Here is a 21,247-nt window from a genome sequence, read left to right as displayed (position 1 = left end):
TCCCTGTATTCCCTGTGTTGTCTGATCCCTGTATTCCCTGTGTTGTGTCTGATCCCTGTATTCCCTGTGTTGTGTCTGATCCCTGTATTCCCTGTGTTGTGTCTGATCCCTGTATTCCCTGTGTTGTGTCTGATCCCTGTATTCCCTGTGTTGTGTCTGATCCCTGTATTCCCTGTGTTGTGTCTGATCCCTGTATTCCCTGTGTTGTGTCTGATCCCTGTATTCCCTGTGTTGTGTCTGATCCCTGTATTCCCTGTGTTGTGTCTGATCCCTGTATTCCCTGTGTTGTGTCTGATCCCTGTATTCCCTGTGTTGTGTCTGATCCCTGTATTCCCTGTGTTGTGTCTGATCCCTGTATTTGTGCCTCCCTGTTCCCAGAAAAACGGCTTTGAGCAATTCTGCATCAACTTCGTCAACGAGAAGCTTCAGCAGATCTTCATTGAGCTGACGTTAAAAGCTGAGCAGGTACAGTAAACCTTTCTTTACAGTAAACAGAGGTACAGTAAACCTTTCTTTACAGTAAACAGAGGTACAGTAAACCTTTCTTTACAGTAAACAGAGGTACAGTAAACCTTTCTTTACAGTAAACAGAGGTACAGTAAACCTTTCTTTACAGTAAACAGAGGTACAGTAAACCTTTCTTTTCTTCAGCATTGTGTCGTTCCAGTACTCTCTGTACTTGTATTCCATTCTGACCCCAACATAATGTGAACATAATGTGATATAATGTGAACGACCAGCTCAGTGGCCTTGTGGTTAGAGTGTCCGCCCTGAAACTGGGAGGACGGGGGTTCGATCCCCGGCCGGGTCATACCAAAGACTGTAAAAATGGGACCCAATGCCTCCCTGCTTGACACTCAGCATCAAGTGTGTGACAAATCGTACGACTTTGACTTTGATAATGTGATATAATGTGAACATACTGTGCTTGTAGGAGGAGTATATATAGTAGTATATATAGTGATATAATGTGAACATACAGAGCCGGACTAACAATGGAACTAGGTGGAGCTTAAGCGCCAGGGCCCGAAGCTTGCAGGGCCTGGTACGAGACTATAGGTACAGCTGTTGCTTCTTTCGAAAAATATAACGCAACATAGGAACCCCCGCTAGTGTTTTTGGTCTTCTCGTCTGACAGTTTCTCTAGCAGTTTTCAGGAGGGGGGGAGCAGTCTGTTTGGGGGGGTTCCCGACGGCTGCGCGTCGCTTCCTCCTCTGACAGAGGGGAAGCGAGTAAGCGACGCCGTCAGAAGCCCCCTTGCTCTGGAAGGCCCCCTCACTCAGACCGACCAACGTGTGTTGTTGCGACAATAACATACAGCCTATGTAAAGAGGAATATAAACAAGACCTTGGCGCAAAATTTACCCTGCTCTAATGCAACAAAAGTGTGTTCTTACATCCTCCATTTCACGATTCCAGCACTCGTGAGTAAATTAATTTAATTGCTATTATGAAAGTTTTCAGTGACGTTGCACCCACAGGTTGCATTGTCGTCAATAATTAATCTGTTTTTAAAACGTTCTAATATTAATATAGCATATTGGCTTGTCTGTTGGTGCACACATGTTATATGGACCATAACAACATGGTCAACAGCACTGTTTGCAAATGTAGCTACATTTGTTGGCCACAAAGACAATTTAGACAAAACATGCTGCTGCCTGCTAATGGAGCTTGTAGATATAGGCTAATTATTTTTCGGGAAAATTGCAGTTTAGCAGAGACTGAAGTTGGAAAGGCTGTGCCCAGTGCGGCAGTTCCTAGCTACTGTGTCTTGTGTGTCAGCGGGCAGCACAGGCAGTAGTGGATATGCGCTAAACGCATGCATGTTAATTAATTAATTAATTGACTGAATCTGTAGGGCCTTTTGATTTGGTGAAGCGCCAGGGCCTTGAGAGGGGTTAATCCGTCACTGCGAACATACTGTGCTTGTAGGAGGAGTGCATATAGTAGTATATATAGTGATATAATGTAACATAATGTGCTTGTAGGAGGAGTATATATAGTAGTATATATAGTGATATAATGTAACATAAGGTGCTTGTAGGAGGAGTGTATATAGTGATATAATGTATATATTGTATATATATTATATATTTTAGGAGGAGTACGTTCAGGAGGGAATCAAGTGGACGGCCATTGAGTACTTCAACAACAAGATTGTCTGTGACCTCATCGAGAGCAAAGTGGTAAACACACACACACACACACACTGCAGCCACTGTGACCTCATCGAGAGCAAAGTGGTAAATAAACACAAAACATTTGACGGATAAGTCGTTGTCAAAGAAAGTTGGAAAAAATAGCTGATCTACAAGCTCATAATGCGTTGCGTTCTGAACTTGTAAATAGGTAATTTTTGCTTTTCATTGATCTATAATATCTCACTGTCCAACTGAGAGGTATGCTACGAAACGGCTTAATATTATATTTCAGAAATGCATGTGAAAACTGTTTTCAACATTTCAGAAACATTATGTAGGAAACTTTATAAACCTGATAGTGATATTTACTCGCGCCGCGAGGCTCCGTGGCCCTTTGTTTGGGAAACTGACCAATGACAGCTTTCCTTTTCAACAGAGACTTGTGTTCTGTGACTTAAGCCCCCACACACACACACACACACACACACACACACTGTGTCCTCTGTAGAGCATGTATCGGCCTTGGACAGAGGCTAGCCAAACAGGGCAGCTCTGTATGTTGTATGTCATTGATTGGTCAATCATTAACCACTGATATGACATCACATGGCCATACTAGTGCACTGTGCCGTCACCATTTGGCATCCAGTCATTTACCAGCATTTCTTTTTTTTATCAATAATATTGTCAAAATAGGACATCTATCTGCAGCTGTGGGAGTTGTTGATCTTTTGAAAAAGTGCCACTAGAAAACGGTAGAAAAGATTAACACCATCTGTGTTGATAGGTGAAGGTGTTGATAGGTGAAGGCATCTAGAATGAAACTGACATGGCTTCATGATTACTGATTAACTGGCCAGCCAGTGTTGGTCATTGATTAGGCTAAACTCTTAACTTGGGCACAACTTGTAAACACTAAAGGCTCATACATAGTCTGGATTTACGGTGGTGGGGTGACCACCGAACTACAACATGACGTCACTGAGGTGACCACCGAACTACAACATGACGTCACGAGCCGCGGTGAAGAGCAAACCACCGCCACCGCTCCAGCCCTTCTCTCTGTTTTTACTCACCACCGCTCAACGTTATTTCAGCTCCGGTGGTCAGCTCACCACCGGAGCGGTGGTCACCTCACCACCGAAAATCCAGACTATGACTTATGAATAAGTTGGCTCACCACTTTCAACCTGGCATCCCTATTTCGTACATGTCATGAAGATTGTGCATTCTGGTCGGTTTGATTGGCTATATTTTCATTATTCTTGACCCTTTCTGAAACGGTTTGACAACAGGCTTAATATAAGTGATGGATAGATTTAAGTGATATATCCCTCTTAGACCAAGTGCTTCTCAAAGTGGGGTCCAAGGGGAGGGAGGGTGTTCCAAATGGACTCTTAGGGCTGTATTTTGCGTGTCTTAAGTAACCAGGTCTTATTCTCTAACTTGAGTAAACTAAAGACCTGGAGGCGTGATCAATGCTCTTTGGCCACTCAGAATAGCCAAATGCAGGCATTTATCACGCCTCCAGGTCTTTAGTTTACTCAAGTTAGGGAATAAGACCTGGTACTTAAGACACGCAAAATACAGCCCTTATAGCTGTAACTCTGTGAGAGTGTCCATCTGGTTACACACATCACAATCAGCTTTATCGCCACATCACAATTTTAGTAAAGTAAAAAGGTGTGTGAAATTCGTTCTTGTGCATAGAACGAACCTATAATGAAAACGTCTGAGAACCACTGTCTTAGACTAATGCCTTTTACAAGGGGGTCCCTATAATTCAGGGGTGGGCAACTGGCGGCCCGGGGGCCACATGCGGCCCCCACCTTCACTTAATGTGGCCCTCAGGTTATTGTCAGAATACTGATATATTATTAGTTTCAGCTGTTTTCCACAACATGCAAACATGACCCGCTGTAATTACTTCAGTCTAAATTAGTAGCTCATTGCTCAACACACGTATAATTAAAGGCTTTTGAAATGACATAAAAATTATAATTTTCAGGATTCCAATAAAAAAATAGTAAAAAAGAATATTCAAGATTTCAATTTGAATATAGCAAAAATAGCCGATCTACAAGCTCATGCTCTGCTTGTAGATCGGCTATTTTTGGGACGACAGTAATATATGGCCCTAGGGAGTGAGTGTGGAAATATAGTGGCCCTCTCCATCGTCAAAGTTGCCCACCCCCTGCTATAATGAAAACGTTCTGTCTTAGACTAATAACGCCTCTTTGATCGTGACCCCCAGAACCCGCTGGGCATCATGTCGATCCTGGACGATGTGTGCGCCACCATGCACGCCGTGGGCGAAGGCGCCGACCAGACCATGCTGCAGAAGCTCCGCGTGGGGATCAACAACCACGAACACTTCAACAGCTGGAACCAAGGATTCATCATCCACCACTACGCCGGCAAGGTCGGTCTGTCTGTCTGTCTGTCTGTCTGTCTGTCTGTCTGTCTGTCCCTCCCTCCCTTTCTCTTCTTGTTGCCATGTTTGTGGATACAGGCGAACATTTATTGTCTCCACCAGGCCGAAGGCATGTGGGGAGAGTATGTTTTGCACTCCGTCCGTCCGCGTGTCCGTCCGTCCGTCCGTCCGTGTGTCCGTGTGTCCGTGAACAGCTAATCTCGGCCACCGTTAACCCGGTCGATGCCATATTTTGCACACACACTCCCTGGATGCCAACGATGAACCTCTGCCCCAAACTTTCCAGAACGGCCTGTTATAGCGCCACCAGGAGGCCGCTTTGTGCAAAACAAGTTTTTGCACGGTACACCTACAGATTTTGTCCAAACATCACGCAAATTGGTACACAGTCTCTCTAGAGCCATTCAACGAAACGGGTCTTTCAGATTTATCAGACTCCATCCTGATTGGTTAAGATTGGCTTCCAAAGTTCACAGGAGTGCTCAGTTTCAAACAAAATGCTGCAAATCATGAACACATCGCGTGATTTCCGTGAAATTGTGCACCCACATTCCCACTAGGCCGAGGACAAAATGCCACATGAACAATTTCAACTCAGCCTCAAGGTGGCGCTATAACTGGCCGAAAAGTGTTTTTACCTCTAACTGCACGGATCTGTGGATAACCTGGTGGAGACCTGTGCCCGGAAGGGCACTTTTTCTAGTTGTAAATCTTATATTAAAATGACCTTGTGGGTGGACGATGGACAATGAATGGGTGGACGTCACTAACATGACATCCCGAACGAACCCATTGGCTTTGTGAGTTGGCCTTCGCATGCAGCGGCCTGAATATCTAGTGTTGTAAATACTACATGCTTTAGCGGCCTGAATATCTAGTGTTGTAAATACTACTATACTGTACTGTAATACTACATACTGTAGCGGCCTGAATATATAGTATTGTAAATAAGTGACGCACTAATCATCGCGTTCAGGTTTCGGCACCCAGCATTGGCTCCGCTGGCATTGGTTCTCCCTCCCTCTCTGCCTCCCCTGCCTCCCCCCTCTCTGCCTCCCCCCTCTCTTCCTCTCCCCTCTCTCTCCTGCATAACCTCCCCCTTCTCTGCCTCCCCCCTCTCTGCCTCCCCCCTCTCTTCCTCTCCCCTCTCTCTCCTGCATAACCTCCCCCTTCTCTGCCTCCCCTCTCTCTGCCTCCCCCCTCTCTTCCTCTCCCCTCTCTCTCCTGCATAACCTCTCCCTTCTCTGCCTCCCCCTTCTCTGCCTCCCCCCTCTCTGCCTCCCCCCTCTCTCTCCTGCATAACCTCCCCCTTCTCTGCCTCCCCCCTCTCTGCCTCTCCCCTCTCTGCCTCTCCTCTCTCTCCTGCATAACCTCCCCCTTCTCTGCCTCCCCCTTCTCTGCCTCCCCCCTCTCTGCCTCCCCCCTCTCTCTCCTGCATAACCTCCCCCTTCTCTGCCTCCCCCCTCTCTGCCTCCCCCCTCTCTGCCTCTCCCCTCTCTCTCCTGCATAACCTCCCCCTTCTCTGCCTCTCCCCTCTCCCTATCCGTCTCTCTCGCTTTTCCCTCTTTAATCAAGCTCTGGTCTGACATCACACACACTGTGACATCACAGACACTGTGACATCACACACTGTGACATCACACACTGTGACATCACACACACACTGTAACATCACACACCATGTGGCGGGACTAAAACGGAAACCGTTGCTTAATGCTTAATGCTGATTTGCTCTTAGGTGGGGCATAATCCAGGCACACAGACAGACAAACCCACAGACACCTTGAACTGTATAATATAATATACTGTACATGTATACTGTACATCTGGAGCTTACGGGTCACTTTGTCCCATGCGTGCTCCAGATGTGTGCAGGTCTCCGCCTGGTACACATGCCTCTGGCCTAATGGATCGTAACATGATGGGACAGGGGGGAGGGGGGGTCTGGAACATTAGTGGGGGTCTGGGACATTCCATGTCTATTCAGGTTCAGGTTTATTGTCATGTGTATGTATGTTTATACAGAGTATAAATACAATGAAAATTATTTTGCTCAGAGCACTCTCAGTCTTACATACACAGGACATAAACAAGCATCTATTGTGCAAGAAAAACACAAAAAAACAAAGTGCAAGTGAAGTGACACAACAGTGCAATACAGTTCAAGGTCAGCCTGGGGGTAGAAACTGTTACTGAGACGGGTGGTGGTGCGAGATTTGATGCTCTGGTAGCGTTGTTTTGGAAGGGAGTGGTTTGAACAGGGTATTTGCGGGATGGCCGGTGTCTTCCATGATGTTGTGGGCTTTTTTCATACAATGAGTGGTGGCGATGATTTTAGCTGCTGTTTTAACGGTCCTCTGCAACCTGTTGCAGTCCTGAGCGGTCAGACTGCGGAAGAAACAACATTGATCAATCTACCAGTACCTACCGTATGCACTTATTATATTATTATATTATATTATATCCTCTGCTTCTTCGTAAGGAATATATCTACCTACCGTATGCACTTATTATATTATATTATATCCTCTGCTTCTTCGTAAGGAATATATCTACCTACCGTATGCACTTGTTATATTATTATATTATATATATATATATATAATATCCTCTGCTTCTTCGTAAGGAATATTGTTGTAGAGCTGTGATCTCCAACACCTGGGTTTGGAAACCGGCCTCCTTTTCCCATAATTATTAACCGATCTACGCGGCGTCACTGTTTTAGTAGATGGGCTATTTTCGCTGTGTGACACACCGTCATAAGGAGATGTATAAATCAGGTTTTAGTGGCTGACCTTTAGTGACCTTTGTGTGGCCCCTCCCCTCTGCAGGTGTCGTATGACGCTGAAGGCTTCTGTGAGAGAAACCGTGACGTCCTCTTCAGTGACCTCATCGAGCTGATGCAGAGCAGCGAAATGTACGTATACACCCTTAACCTCATGGAGCTGATGCAGAGCAGCGAAATATACATATTCATACATTTTCAACAGATTTTCAACAGATTCATACGCTTGCAACTGGCCAGCTTTTTAGAGCTGCTATTTCCACTTATAAGCACAATTCCATTTTGCATAACGTGTAAAATGTCATGCTGGTGACAGCCATATGCGTCACGCTGCACACATAATATGTGGGGCAAAAAGGCTCTTCCGTTATGTGGACACAATTAAACACGTCTGATTGAGCCTCGTCAGGCATCCAAAGGGCAGCTGCAGATTCCTGCTTTACAATAGAAGTGTGCAGAGTCGGTACCGTACCCTACTGTACCGTACCCTCCTGTACTGTACCCCCTCCCAAAGATGTGTTTTGTGGTGCCTGCTTAGTCAAGCTGGGTGTCCCTGGGGAGCCACTGTGTTGAGCAGTCTGGTCTGTTCTGGTGCTTTCTTCAACGTATCTGTCCCAAACACCCAGGACGTCCCAAAACTCTTTCGTGTGATTTTTCTTTTTTTAGCGTCTTCAAAGGCACATGCTCAAGGACATAACGGACACAAACACACACACACACACACACACACACACACACACACACACACACACACACAAACACAAAGGCGTTTGCATGGCCGTACATAAAGGAGGCAGTGGGGAGGGAGGAAGGAAGCAGACCTCATTCCTCAGAGCCTCACTCTAAACACACCACTGATCAGCTGGAGGTTATGAGTAGCATTCAGCGCCGGCTGGGCTTTTATTATGTCTGGATGTCTTTTATTAAGAGCTTCAAGACCAAACAGACACCATTGTTCTGAAAAGTGTAAATATAAGGTAGTGTCGTAGTGGTTCCGTTTGCAATGCAAAGCAAAGCAATGGTTCTCTGCTGGTCAACTCAACGCCCATTGTCATCGGCTGGGTTGGTCGTTTATTCATATTATTATTATTAAGACGAGAACAATGGCTTCTATTATAGCATGTTAACTAGTTTGGATTGATGATGTCACTGATACGCCACAGCCCTCCTCTGAGACACAGAGTAGACAACACTGGTACCATGTTATAACGAGCATTAGTGAGGACTAATTATATTATGAAGATTAGGTTGAAAACGGTGCTCCTTTTAAGGCCAATGTATTTGTTTTAGATTCTTTATTTTTTAACCCCTTAACCCTTTCTGACCTGAGATCAGATTCTAAAAATGACAGTTTGAAAATGACAGTTTTCTGAAAAAGCTATGTTTCTATGTCAGTCATTCTTCGACTTTTCAAAAATAGCAGACCTACAAGCTTGTAGCGCGCCACTCGGTAGCTAAAGCATAGCATGATGCTAACACCAAAAGGGGTTCCCGCCCAAAATAACATGGACAAAATAGAGAGTCCAGGTTGCATGTTGAAAGCAGGGGCATTTCTTACACAACTTCCAGTTCGGAGAGAACATTATTCAAGTATCACATGTTGTGTTAAACCCGCACCATGACAGAGGCCTACGGGCATTTGTGTTGTTGGTACAACAAAGGAAGTAATTTCTGAAGCTCAAAATCAGCGCTATACCGATTCTCTGATTCTCTGCATTGGTTTGAGCAAAACCCTGTGAGGTCATGGAATACTGGCAAGTATCTGTTACATTCTGACCAGCACAAAGGAATGTGGGTTACAGGAGAGGAGTGTTATATGTATACAGGCTAAAAATAACAACATTGAGACAAACATTATCCCCCTTAAGACCTCCCGTGACAATTACGAGGCATGGGAATGAAAATCAGCCAGGCTTGAAATGTTTTATTTGACTCCATGTTGTTGTGCTGTGTTGGACAGCCTGAGGGAAATGGGTTTTACGTGCGTTGTTACAGTTACACACACTCTTCTCATTCACTTTCATTGGCCAGGTCGTCCCACTTGGTCCGTTTATCCCATTCTGACCTGAGATCAGATTCTAAAAATGTCTTCTTTTCTACATCCTGACAGTTTTCTGAAAAAGCTATGTTTCTATGTCAGTCGTTCTTCGATTTTTCAAAAATAGCAGACCTACAAGCTCTTAGCGCGGCACTCGGTGGCGCGCTATGAGCTTGTAGATCTGCTATTTTACACCAAAAGGGATTCCTGCATAGAATGGGTTATTCAAACCAGCCAACTCTGTTGGTACGCGGTATGACGCTGCTTTGGAAACTATTCTCGGTACAGCGATTACTAATCATACTTTTTACTGTATTGCCATTTCCATGCACTCATTCAGAGATCCAGTGCAGATATTCTTTACAAGGCGCAACAACAGCATGGCTGGTATTGTTTTTATTTCACCACTTTATGCGTCTGTGAACCAAAGAGCACAGTTTGGCCTTTGGTTGGTGGTCTGATTTAGGATGTCACGATGGCCCCATGCCAGGGCAACAAGGTCATCAAATAAAACAATGGAAATAATACATTTAACTTGTTTTAGACATTGAATGTTGAGACATGTATATACTATTGACATTTCAAACGTTTGCCTTTTACGCTTTGTACAAACATACAGGGCAGATATGACAAATAACATAAATATACAGGGCAGATATGCCAAATAACATAAATATACAGGGCAGATATGCCAAATAACATAAATATACAGGGCAGATATGCCAAATAACATAAATATACAGGGCAGATATGCCAAATAACATAAATATACAGGGCAGATATGCCAAATAACTTAAATATACAACGAATTGACTGACGATGGCCGTTGCTAATAATCAAAATAAATAATGTGCTGCTTCATCATTTTATATAAAAAATAAAAATAGTGGAAGTTCAAGCTCACAATGCGTATATGCTTGTAGATCGGCTATTCTGCAATTTTCCAACAGATGAATTTCCATTGTCTCTGTCGGGTGGAAACCTCATATGTCCAAAACGGTTACATTGTCTCTGTCGGGTGGAAACCTCATATGTCCAAAACGGTTACTTTTCAGGATTCAAATTCAAGTAGCCAATCTACTACTTTTGATGCTTTTGTGTGGACAGCAATGTTGTCTTGGTTTGCTTTACCTGTAATAATCAACCCTTTGCTCTACAGCCCTTTCATTAGAGCGCTGTTCCCCGACAACCTCAACGCTGAGAAGAAAGGCCGACCCACCACGGTAGGCAGCAAGATAAAGGTGAGTTAACAAACGCTTCAATGTTTTGCATTTGTTGGGCCCCCTATGGGTGAGCTAGCCAATTACAATGTCACGTCACCCCCTATGGGTGAGCTAGCCAATTACAATGTCACGTCACCCCCTATGGGTGAGCTAGCCAATTACAATGTCACGTCACCCCTGTGATCAAGTAATCATGAAAATGTAATTGCTTTTGGCTCTGGGTTGATTACCTACATCACTACATGTGATTCAGATTTGGGATGGATTGGACATTACGTTCGTGATTTGCAACATTCTTTGTAAAATAGGCCCCTCCTACTAACATTGGACGATGATTATGGCCGAACGGTACGAACTATCGTAATTATTAGGGATGCACCGAAAATCCGGCCACCGAAAATATTCGGCCGAAAATGGCTAAAAATGTATTTTCGGCCTATTCGGTTTCGGCTCAAATAAGCCGAAAAATATCACCGAATAGTAGTAGTGGTCCTAAAGTTGTGAATTGAACTAAACTGCGGGAAAACACAGATGTACAAGCCCAACGCGCTGTGCATTGCGACGCAGGAAGGGCGCATGCTTATGACTCTCTTGCATCAGCTCAGCAGGCAGCAGCCAGCAGTCACAACACAACACACGAGCAGCAGTCACGGAATGCTTCAATGCACAGGCAGATCCGACACAACTTCCACACATCCACGCTTCCATAGCCTTTTAAATCTTATTTCCCATCCACGGGCACAAGCAACGTGATATCAGCAGCTCTTCCACCCGATCTGTGGACGGGTGGTGTTCTGTTGACGAGGGAAGCTATAGCTAGCATGGGAGCTAACGTTAGTTTTAACACTATGTAGCCTACTTTAATCCGTTCCCCAACACCTCACACTCGCTGCTGCGTTTACACGGGCAGACACAAAGACGAATGGGAATATCATTTGGAGCTTTAACAATGAATGATAGACTATCGTTGCCTCTGCCTGTTTAATGGTCAGGGTTTCACTGTCCACAGCAGGCAGACCTGTCAAAACGATGCCCTTCCCAAAACTCAGAGACATGCCACCACCTATAAATTCAAACCCACCTCTGGAATATTGCTATCTCATTCCACTTTAATTTATTTTATTCCATAGTCTTAGTTTTTCTCTAATAAAGTTGTTTTTATTTGTTTTCTCATGTTCTCCTTGAAAAGTGTCGATAAGTACTCGATAAGTACTATTTATATAAATAATATTATTATCACTATTATTATTACTACTTGTTTTATTGCCTTTGCTTATGTAGAAAAAAAAGCTCACTGCTCAGGTCAAATAGGCCTATTGATATGCGATTAAAATGTGATTAATTGAGATTAATTAATCACAAAGCCTCCAATTAATTAGATGTTTTTTAATGGACCCATAAGTGTTTATTATTTAAGTTAGGTTTTGCCATAATCAGGTAGCTTTATAACAAATATGTATTCGGCTATTCGGTATTCGGTTTTCGGCCAACTGTTTCCTATATTCGGTATTCGGTTTCGGCCAAGAATTTCCCTTTCGGTGCATCCCTATGCCTGTGGTGTTTTAATCGGATACGTCCAGAGATCAAACCAAATGATCTATTGACTTTCAGAAACAAGCCAACGACTTGGTGAGCACGCTGATGAAATGTACTCCACACTACATCCGATGTATCAAACCCAACGAGACCAAGAAGCCCAAGGACTGGGAGGAGAGTCGGTGAGTCTGATTCTAGGATTACATTTCCTTTCATCCATCCATCTTCAACCGCTTATCCGTAGTCGGGTCGCGGGGGCAACAGCTCCACCAGAGTGCTCCAGACTTCCCTCTCCAGAGCAACATTAGTGACTTCCTCCTGGGGGATCCCGAGACGTTCCAAGGCCAGTGAGTCGATGTGTTTCCTCCAACTGCGCCTTGGTCTGCCCCGGGGTCTCCTCCCAGTGGGACGTGGTCCTTGGTCTGCCCCGGGGTCTCCTCCCAGTGGGACGTGATCCTTGGTCTGCCCCAGGGTCTCCTCCCAGTGGGACGTGATCCTTCGTCTGCCCCGGGGTCTCCTCCCAGTGGGACGTGGTCCTTGGTCTGCCCCGGGGTCTCCTCCCAGTGGGACGTGATCCTTCGTCTGCCCCGGGGTCTCCTCCCAGTGGGACGTGGTCCTTGGTCTGCCCCAGGGTCTCCTCCCAGTGGGACGTGATCCTTCGTCTGCCCCGGGGTCTCCTCCCAGTGGGACGTGGTCCTTGGTCTGCCCTGGGGTCTCCTCCCAGTGGGACGTGGTCCTTGGTCTGTCCCGGGGTCTCCTCCCAGGGGGACGTGATCCTTGGTCTGCCCCAGGGTCTCCTCCCAGTGGGACGTGATCCTTGGTCTGCCCCGGGGTCTCCTCCCAGTGGGACGTGGTCCTTGGTCTGCCCCGGGGTCTCCTCCCAGTGGGACGTGATCCTTGGTCTGCCCTGGGGTCTCCTCCCAGTGGGACGTGATCCTTGGTCTGTCCTGGGGTCTCCTCCCAGTGGGACGTGGTCCTTGGTCTGCCCCGGGGTCTCCTCCCAGTGGGACGTGATCCTTGGTCTGCCCCGGGGCACCTTTGTAAACTCAAATTGCACATACTAATACTTTTAATATACACAGGACATGACTGACAATGACCCGTACCAATAATCTGGTTTACAAGCTCACAACGCATCGTGACACGTTGTGAGCTTGCAGATCTGCTATTTTCAAATAGCTGGAATGATTAAGGTTTGTTTTGTAATAATAATCTAAATCTGCAAAGTAATTACAGTAGTAACTAAAGCTGTCAAATAAATATAGAGTAAAACTCTGAGATGTAGGAGTGTAGAATAAAGTATGAAAACATGGAAATATTCAAGTAAAGTAAAAGTAGGCCTACTTGAAAAAAATCACACCCGTGTGAAGTGAGTGGTGCATCTCCAGCTGTCGGGTGGAAAACTCATATGTCCAAAACTGTTACTTTTCAGGATTCGAATTCAAAAATAGCAGCAGTATCAGATCTAACGAAGCAATATCTAATATCTAACGAAGCAATATCTAACGAGCTCAAAACGTGCCACTTTGCGCTGCGTTTCAGGCTTGTGGACCTGCTACTGTTGTGTGATAATCACGTAGGGCATTGATTCATTTATTAATCATTCATTAATCACGTAGGGCATTGATTCATTTATTAATCATTCATTAATCACGTAGGGCATTGATTCATTTATTAATCATTCATTAATCACGTAGGGCATTGATTCATTTATTAATCATTCATTAATCACGTAGGGCATTGATTCATTTATTAATCATTCATTAATCACGTAGGGCATTGATTCATTTACGAAATACACGAACAGTTAGAACATGGAGATAAATGGATTCTGTCCGACGGCAACGAAAAGTACCGGGTCCCTTTCCAGCACCGTGCCGACCCAGACGTGTGTTGTATTGTTCACGGGCCTAATGGACTTCCTGTTGTGAGCCGGACTCTGCTTGCCTTGTTTAATTAAGAGCGGAACCGCTGCTTTCACAGGAAGCCTGGCTGCATTAAGCCATTCTGTACGGGAACCCCTTTTGGTGTTTTAACTATTGAAAAATAGCAGATCTACAAGCTCATAGCGCGCCACCGAGTGGCGCGCTACGAGCTTGTAGGTCTGCTATTTTTTTTTTTTAATCATGAAAATGCGGCACAAATCTTTGAATATATAGTCTTTCAGAAGACTTTTTTTCGACGTCAGGCCTAAATGGGTTAAGGAAAAGATAGAGTAACACAACCTCTTTTACATACAATAACCTGGAATACCCCTCTCTCTTCCAGAGGAAGTGAGAGCTTCATGTGCTCAAACATGGACCACACATGTGTTTAGCTGCAGACCCCCATCTGAAAAGGTTTTGTGCCAGGGACCCCCGTACAAATAGCTGAAAATAGTCGATGTAAATAAATGAAATAAATGAGTAATGATTAAAATGTTGATACTAACAGTATTACCTAATTGACGGTTAGATTCCCAGCCGGCCACACCATTTGCTTTGCTTTTTAAATTCCAGTAATAATTTAAAAAAAAGAAATAGGTATTAATTAATTGATAAATTTTCTCCATAGGCTTTTCAAAAAGTATTTATTTAAAGACTGTTACGCCGCGGACAAAGCCAACTCAGATCGTGACAAATCATGACAATTATTACAATGTTTTGGGCCGATCAAATAATTAGTAAGAATAAAAACAAAACAAATAGTGTTGTATCCTGCCTTTATTTTTCTTCTTTCAAATTATTTGTTCGGCACAAAATATTGTGTTTGTTGCATAGACTGTAAAAAATATGGACAAAGCGTTCGCCGGGTCTAACATGGACGTAAAATGAAGCCTGTTATTCCTGCACTGTAAGTCGCCATCTTTCTAGATCCGTTTGGTACCAGCTGGCCATTGGCTGGCTCCGTTTTGGACCAGCTGGCCATTGGCTGCCCAGACAACGAGGCGGGACTTCCCCCCTTCTTCTCCGTTGGTTTTTATTTTGACTCGAGTGGGAGGGGAATCCCGGTCATAGACTGTAACGGTAGCCACGCCCCTCAGAACATACGCGATGGTTTTTTTTCTTTATGGTCATTTTTTTAATTAATGGGACCATAATTTTCCAAAAAGAATATTATGACATTAGAAATGAGACTTTAAACTAGTGACTGGAAGAAGAAAGTATTCATGACCATGTTTATTAAGGTAATACAGTCTAGGTGAAGTTGGGCCAAAATACATGGGCCTCTATGGAGCTATGGGGCATTTTGGGTCCAGTCCAGCGCCACAACAGGCCATTATAATGAACTACCGATTTCAAATGAGGCTTCACGAAATATCTGGCTGACTGCCCCCCTGGTTTGTTGTCATGATTTGTCACGATCCGAGTTGGCCTTGTCCGCGGCGTAACCGTCTTTAAATAAATACTTTTTGAAAAGCCTATGGAGAAAATGAACGGAGAATCATTTCCTGGTCCACTCGTCGTTCTGAAAGGGGGAGGGACTGCGACGCTCTATTGGGTTATAACTCGGACGGGGCTATGTCAGCTTTAAGGTCAACAACACCCATCCTGACCATCTGTCCATGTCTCCACAGAGTGAAGCACCAGGTGGAATACCTGGGTCTAGGCCTAACCCTAACCTTAACCCTAATACCTGGGTCTAGGCCTAACCCTAACCTTAACCCTAATACCTGGGTCTAGGCCTAACCCTAACCTTAACCCTAATACCTGGGTCTAGGCCTAACCCTAACCCCTAACACCCATCCTGACCATCTGTCCATGTCTCTATCTGTCCATGTCTCCACAGAGTGAAGCACCAGGTGGAATACCTGGGTCTGAAGGAGAACATCAGAGTGAGGCGTGCTGGTTACGCCTACCGCAGAATCTTCAAGAAGTTCCTCACCAGGTACCAGAAATTATACCGCAGTAGCTTTCAAATGTTTTCATAACAAGGAACCCCCAAATGTATTTGGCTACAGACCCCCACCTGGAAATATTCTGTGTGAAGGACTCCCATATAAGATTTGTGTTATAGGTATGACACCCCACCTTAGAGTATATATGAATAGAGACGGCATCCGAGTTCTCCTCCCATCCACTTGCATTAAGTTGCTCAAAAGCGCCTGAGGCGATTTCACTCCTCCTTCCGGGTAGGAACAGAGTGCATTCTGGGATGGATTGCAATAGTGATTGGGCCCAAACACATGAACGCGCTGCCGTTGAACGCGCACGAACGCGCACGAGCGTGCGTCCGTCGTGAACGTGCACAATGATAGTCAACGGACCAGCGCGTACGTGTTTGGGCCCACGCTGCAATACCAAATTCGGCCACTATGTCCATTTCGCCTCTCTATTCATATAATATATGAATAGAGTAATGCTTTGAGTATATTATACTCTAAGCACCCCACCGTCCATAGAACCCCCCCGCCCTACCAATGCACATTGAGCACCACTGCCTACACAAAAGAAGAGAGAGGACATTTCTAGAGGTTGAAAGTGACAGTAGCTGCTATTGGCCCATTGTCCCAGTCAGCAGGTCAGAGCGAGGCCAAGTGACTCCATGCTCTCCGCTTCAGGGCTGGCCTTTGAAGGCAATCAGGAAGTGCTTTGTGAATGTTAGTGTTGGCACCGGTGGAGGGACAGGCCGTGTGTTTGAGCCCGCTGACAAAAGACCCTTCTCCTGCAATGGGCTCAATGCTGCTTCTGTCTGTTTTTACTGTAGTAAATATGAGAGAAATTAGATTTTAACCCATTCTGACCTGAGATCAGATTCTAAAAAATGTCTTCTATGTCAGTCGCTCCATGATTTTTCAAAAATAGCAGACCTACAAGCTCTTAGGTGCTATGAGCTTGTAGATCTGCTATTTTTCAATAGCTAAAGCACAACATGATGCTAACACCAACATGGGTTCCCGTTCAGAATGGGTTAAAAAGCATAACTACCAAGGCTGCTCGGGTGACACAGTGGTGAAGTGTCTGCCCACCACCGCAGAGGTTGTGGGTTTGAGTCCCTGGTGCATTCGACTTTTGTCGAGCGTCTATGCGAACTCAAGAGGCCACCATTTTTCTTGTGGAAAAGAAAGAGACCCCCCCTTGGTTGTACGGCTGTACAGCCTGTAAATAAGATAAGAGAGACCCTGCAGTTGTGCCGTTTGTGAAGTAGCTAACAGAGTGTGTGTGTGTGTGTGTGTGTGTGTGTGTGTGTGTGTGTGTGTGTGTGTGTGTGTGTGTGTGTGTGTGTGTGCGCTCGTGTTCCTCCTCAGGTACGCCATCCTAACCACAGAGACGTGGCCCGCGTGGCGAGGGGACGAGAAACAAGGAGTCCTTCATCTGCTGCGCTCCGTCAACATGGACCAAGATCAGTACCAGCTGGGACGCACCAAGATCTTTGTCAAAGCACCTGAGTCGGTACGCTTACCCCCCTGTCCTGTCCTCCTTACCCCCCTGTCCTCCTGTCCTGTCCTGTCCTCCTTACGCCCTGTCCTCCTGTCCTGTCCTGTCCTGTCCTGTCCTGTCCTGTCCTGTCCTGTCCTGTCCTGTCCTGTCCTGTCCTGTCCTGTCCTGTCCTGTCCTGTCCTCCTGTCCTGTCCTGTCCTGTCCTGTCCTCCTCCTGTCCTTTTGCAGGGGCCAGTTTCGAATTGCAACTGCCTGTAAATGCTCTTTGAGAGTGGTTTTGAAGGAGTCTGTGGATTCACATTTCTTAACGGCTGTTGGTAGGGCGTTTGCCACATTTTAGTGGCATAGGAGCGAAATGAATTGAACCCCTTGTTGGAGCCGAATCTGGGTTTGAACGAGCTTTGTGGAACTACCTTTGATGGTCATGAGGAGTTGCCCCTGTGAACTACCTCTGGAGTTGCCCCTGCATACTGTGAACTACCTCTGGAGTTGCCCCTGCATACTGTGAACTACCTCTGGAGTTGCCCCTGCATACTGTGAACTACCTCTGATCATGAGCAGTTGCCCCTGGCCTGCATACTGAGTTGCCCCTGCATACCGTTTGCCTCCAGAAGGAAACTCTCACAGGGGAAACACACTCTGTAGCACCAGCTTGCCACCTCGTAGCAAAATTACCACTTAACTCGCAAACCTCCTCAAAGGCTCGTATGGGCTGTGAATCCAAATTACACGTCCAAATGGCTGCTGGGGCTATTTCTGTCAGGGTGGGGTTGGGGGGGGGAGGGAACGGGGGGTCTCCGAATTTTCACATTAAACACCATAAAAGGCCCTAGTGTCCTAGAAACGAGTCCCGGTCCCTATCCTAAGGAGGAGGGCTTGTCTACGTCACAGATCAGCACTGAGTCAACACGGCTCTGGAACTGAAGCACAAGTGTGAAGTTGTGGTCACTGAGTTGGTGGGACATTGTAAGAGCTCCAAGTTTTCCACCATAACTGCACTTTTTTCATTTGCTCCTATGAAAGCTGCACTTGTGAGAAGTCTATGAGGTCACTTATTAACATTTTGTACACATGGTGTGCGCGCACAGCCGCACACACACACACACACACACACAGGTTCATGCCCATATCCCTCTCTCTCTTCATGTCCATAATATCCTAACACGCAGTCGACGCAAACATGTAGTAGGTATTAGTTGAATCAGGTCTTATGGGTCGTCCTCAATGCCTGCACTTATTCCAGAGTGTGTGTGTGTGTGTGTGTGTGTGTGTGTGTGTGTGTGTGTGTGTGTGTGTGTGTGTGTGTGTGTGTGTGTGTGCGCGCCCGTGCCCGTGGCTGCCAGGCGGAGCTCCAGTGATTGAGGCATTGCTTATGAAACATAAATATCACACGTCGTCCAGCTGCTGAAACGAGCTGCCATGCTTCTAAAAACAAACTCCTGTGTCCCTGATAAGGCCCTGTACAGTACAGTACACCAAGTCATTAGTTCAGATAAGGCCCTGACACCAAGTTATTAGTTCAGGACTGCAGTGTTTCTCTTCACTGCGTTGCTAATTAAATACAGTAACATGTGTTTGACTGCCAGCCAGATGTGAGCCCAGTCAGTTATTCTGGGTGTCTTCCTGGGTGCTGACGGATGGACTGCCAGAGTATATTTACTCAAGTACTGTACTGAAGTACATTTCTGAGGCACTTTTACTTTACTTGAGTATTTCCATTTTTTCAATACGTTATACTTCTACTCCACTACAACTTTAGTAACTAGATACTTTGTAGCTTTGGATTATTATTACAAAATATACATTCATCCTACTATAAATGTGCCACGTGTGTGTATGGTTGTAATGCACGTAACTCCAGAACCGTTCGACCCACCGACTTCACATTGGACACACACGTTCCACACCTGACATGGAGTGCAGTGCCCGGTATGGAGCTGGTCGGACCCACGGTTCTCCAGAACCACCACAAAAGGCTCTGGTCAGGCTCTGCTAGTGGGCCTAATGAGGCCAACTCCTTTCACCAGGTCAGGCTCTGCCAGTGGGCCTAATGAGGCCAACTCCTTTCACCAGGTCAGGCTCTGCCAGTGGGCCTAATGAGGCCAACTCCTTTCACCTGGTCAGGCTCTGCCAGTGGGCCTAATGAGGCCAACTCCTTTCACCAGGTCAGGCTCTGCTAGTGGGCCTAATGAGGCCAACTCCTTTCACCTGGTCAGGCTCTGCCAGTGGGCCTAATGAGGCCAACTCCTTTCACCTGTGCAATTTCCAGCCTCTGCCTCAGCCAATTGAGGCTCAACCAATCACTGTGTCCTGTGCCAAACAGAAGGCTGTGTGCCAGGATGCTGCGTGGGTCCTATAGGTTCCTATAGGTTGTGTTTTATCACTGTGTCCTGTAGGTTCTGTGTGCCAGGATGCTGCATGGGCAGGATGTTTAGTCTGAGTGGGCAAAGGGCACAGAGAGATGCTGTCATGGCTAGAGGCCCATCAAAGGGCACAGAGAGATGCTGTCATGGCTAGAGGCCCATCAGGAAATGACAGTCACTGGTGGAAAGCTACTGGTCTCATGAAGCTCATTCGGCTCAGGAAGTAGGAAGTATTCTGGGAAGCAACAATCAATACTTTACATTAATTTATGACACATTGTTACCCTTTGTAAGGATTCAGATATGACCCTCCCCCTTTGAACTAGAATCTGTGATGATTTGGAATTATCCTTTTTTGTAAAGCTATTCAAGCACAAAGATGCCCCCACCCACAGAAAAGAATGCAAAAAAAAGGAAATTAAATAAGAGACAATAAAATAAATAAACAGAAGTTAAAGCAATAAAACACTTCTGTGATAAAAGATAAAAGGACAGGAAAAAGTCTTAAAACAAAATACTAAACACCAAAAGCCATCAGACATCATGGAAAGTCTATAAAAAATGAGAACAGTTAAAGACGAAGCAGATGTATGCCTCAGTGGAAGACTGTTTACATACTGTAGTCTACATGGACAGGGTTATTCCATACATTCCAAAAACACAATCTTTCGATGGATAAAGAATTTCAGAAAAGTCAAAAGTAGTCAAAATAGCAGCTCTACAAACGCCCAGTGTGTTGCATAGCGACACACGGTGAGCTTGTATATCACTGAAATCTATTCATAATCTATTTATTTTATTTTTGGGTTCCGGTGAGACACCAAATTCATCTTTTGGGTCTCGAGCTAAAAGGTTTTAGAACCCTAAAAACAGGTGATGTAATGAGAACAATAGAATGCTTTTACTCATGGCGAGTTATTTGAAGTCACTCCACATTAAACGTTGTGACAGTTGAAACGTTTCTGCTCCCTGCCTCTTATTACAACATTCCAGCCACACCTGTAGCCTCGGCATGGCTATAGGTAAACACTGACTGGGATAGGTTGAAATAAACAAGCAAGCGATACCGCAGTAGTTCTCAAAGTGCAAAATGTTTGGAAACTTTTGAATACTTTTTGATTTTTTTTTTCTGTAAACATAAATCTGCTCTTTTGGGAGACCCTGGTATGACACGTTTTCAGTTGCCGTTCCGTGGCGTTGGGGGTCCGTTTGGGAACGACTAATATACTGTACATCTACTGTACATGTGCAGTTTGACTAATATACTATACATCTGCTGTACATGTACAGTTTGACTGATCTACTGTACATGTACAGTTTGACTGATCTACTGTACATCTACTGTACATGTGCAGTTTGCAGCA

The 21,247-nt window shown here is 45.3% G+C and overlaps 1 protein-coding gene across 1 annotated transcript in view; it reads left to right on the top strand.

Moving 5' to 3' along the window:
• The window catches only part of myo1ea (myosin IEa), a 77,521-nt gene that overhangs the window by 38,972 nt on the left and 17,302 nt on the right, over positions 1–21,247 (top strand). The window contains 8 exon segments of the mRNA XM_083760047.1: positions 379–465; positions 2,103–2,189; positions 4,399–4,566; positions 7,410–7,495; positions 10,561–10,642; positions 12,236–12,342; positions 15,929–16,027; positions 17,388–17,532. Of these exon segments, the coding sequence (XP_083616173.1) occupies positions 379–465; positions 2,103–2,189; positions 4,399–4,566; positions 7,410–7,495; positions 10,561–10,642; positions 12,236–12,342; positions 15,929–16,027; positions 17,388–17,532 (861 nt within the window).

This window comes from Protomyctophum parallelum (assembly GCF_964188405.1).
Source record: "Protomyctophum parallelum genome assembly, chromosome: 2".
In the NCBI taxonomy this organism is placed as follows: domain Eukaryota; kingdom Metazoa; phylum Chordata; class Actinopteri; order Myctophiformes; family Myctophidae; genus Protomyctophum; species Protomyctophum parallelum.
Note: the sequence above shows the minus strand (reverse complement) of the source record. Positions and strands in the feature narration are given on the sequence as shown.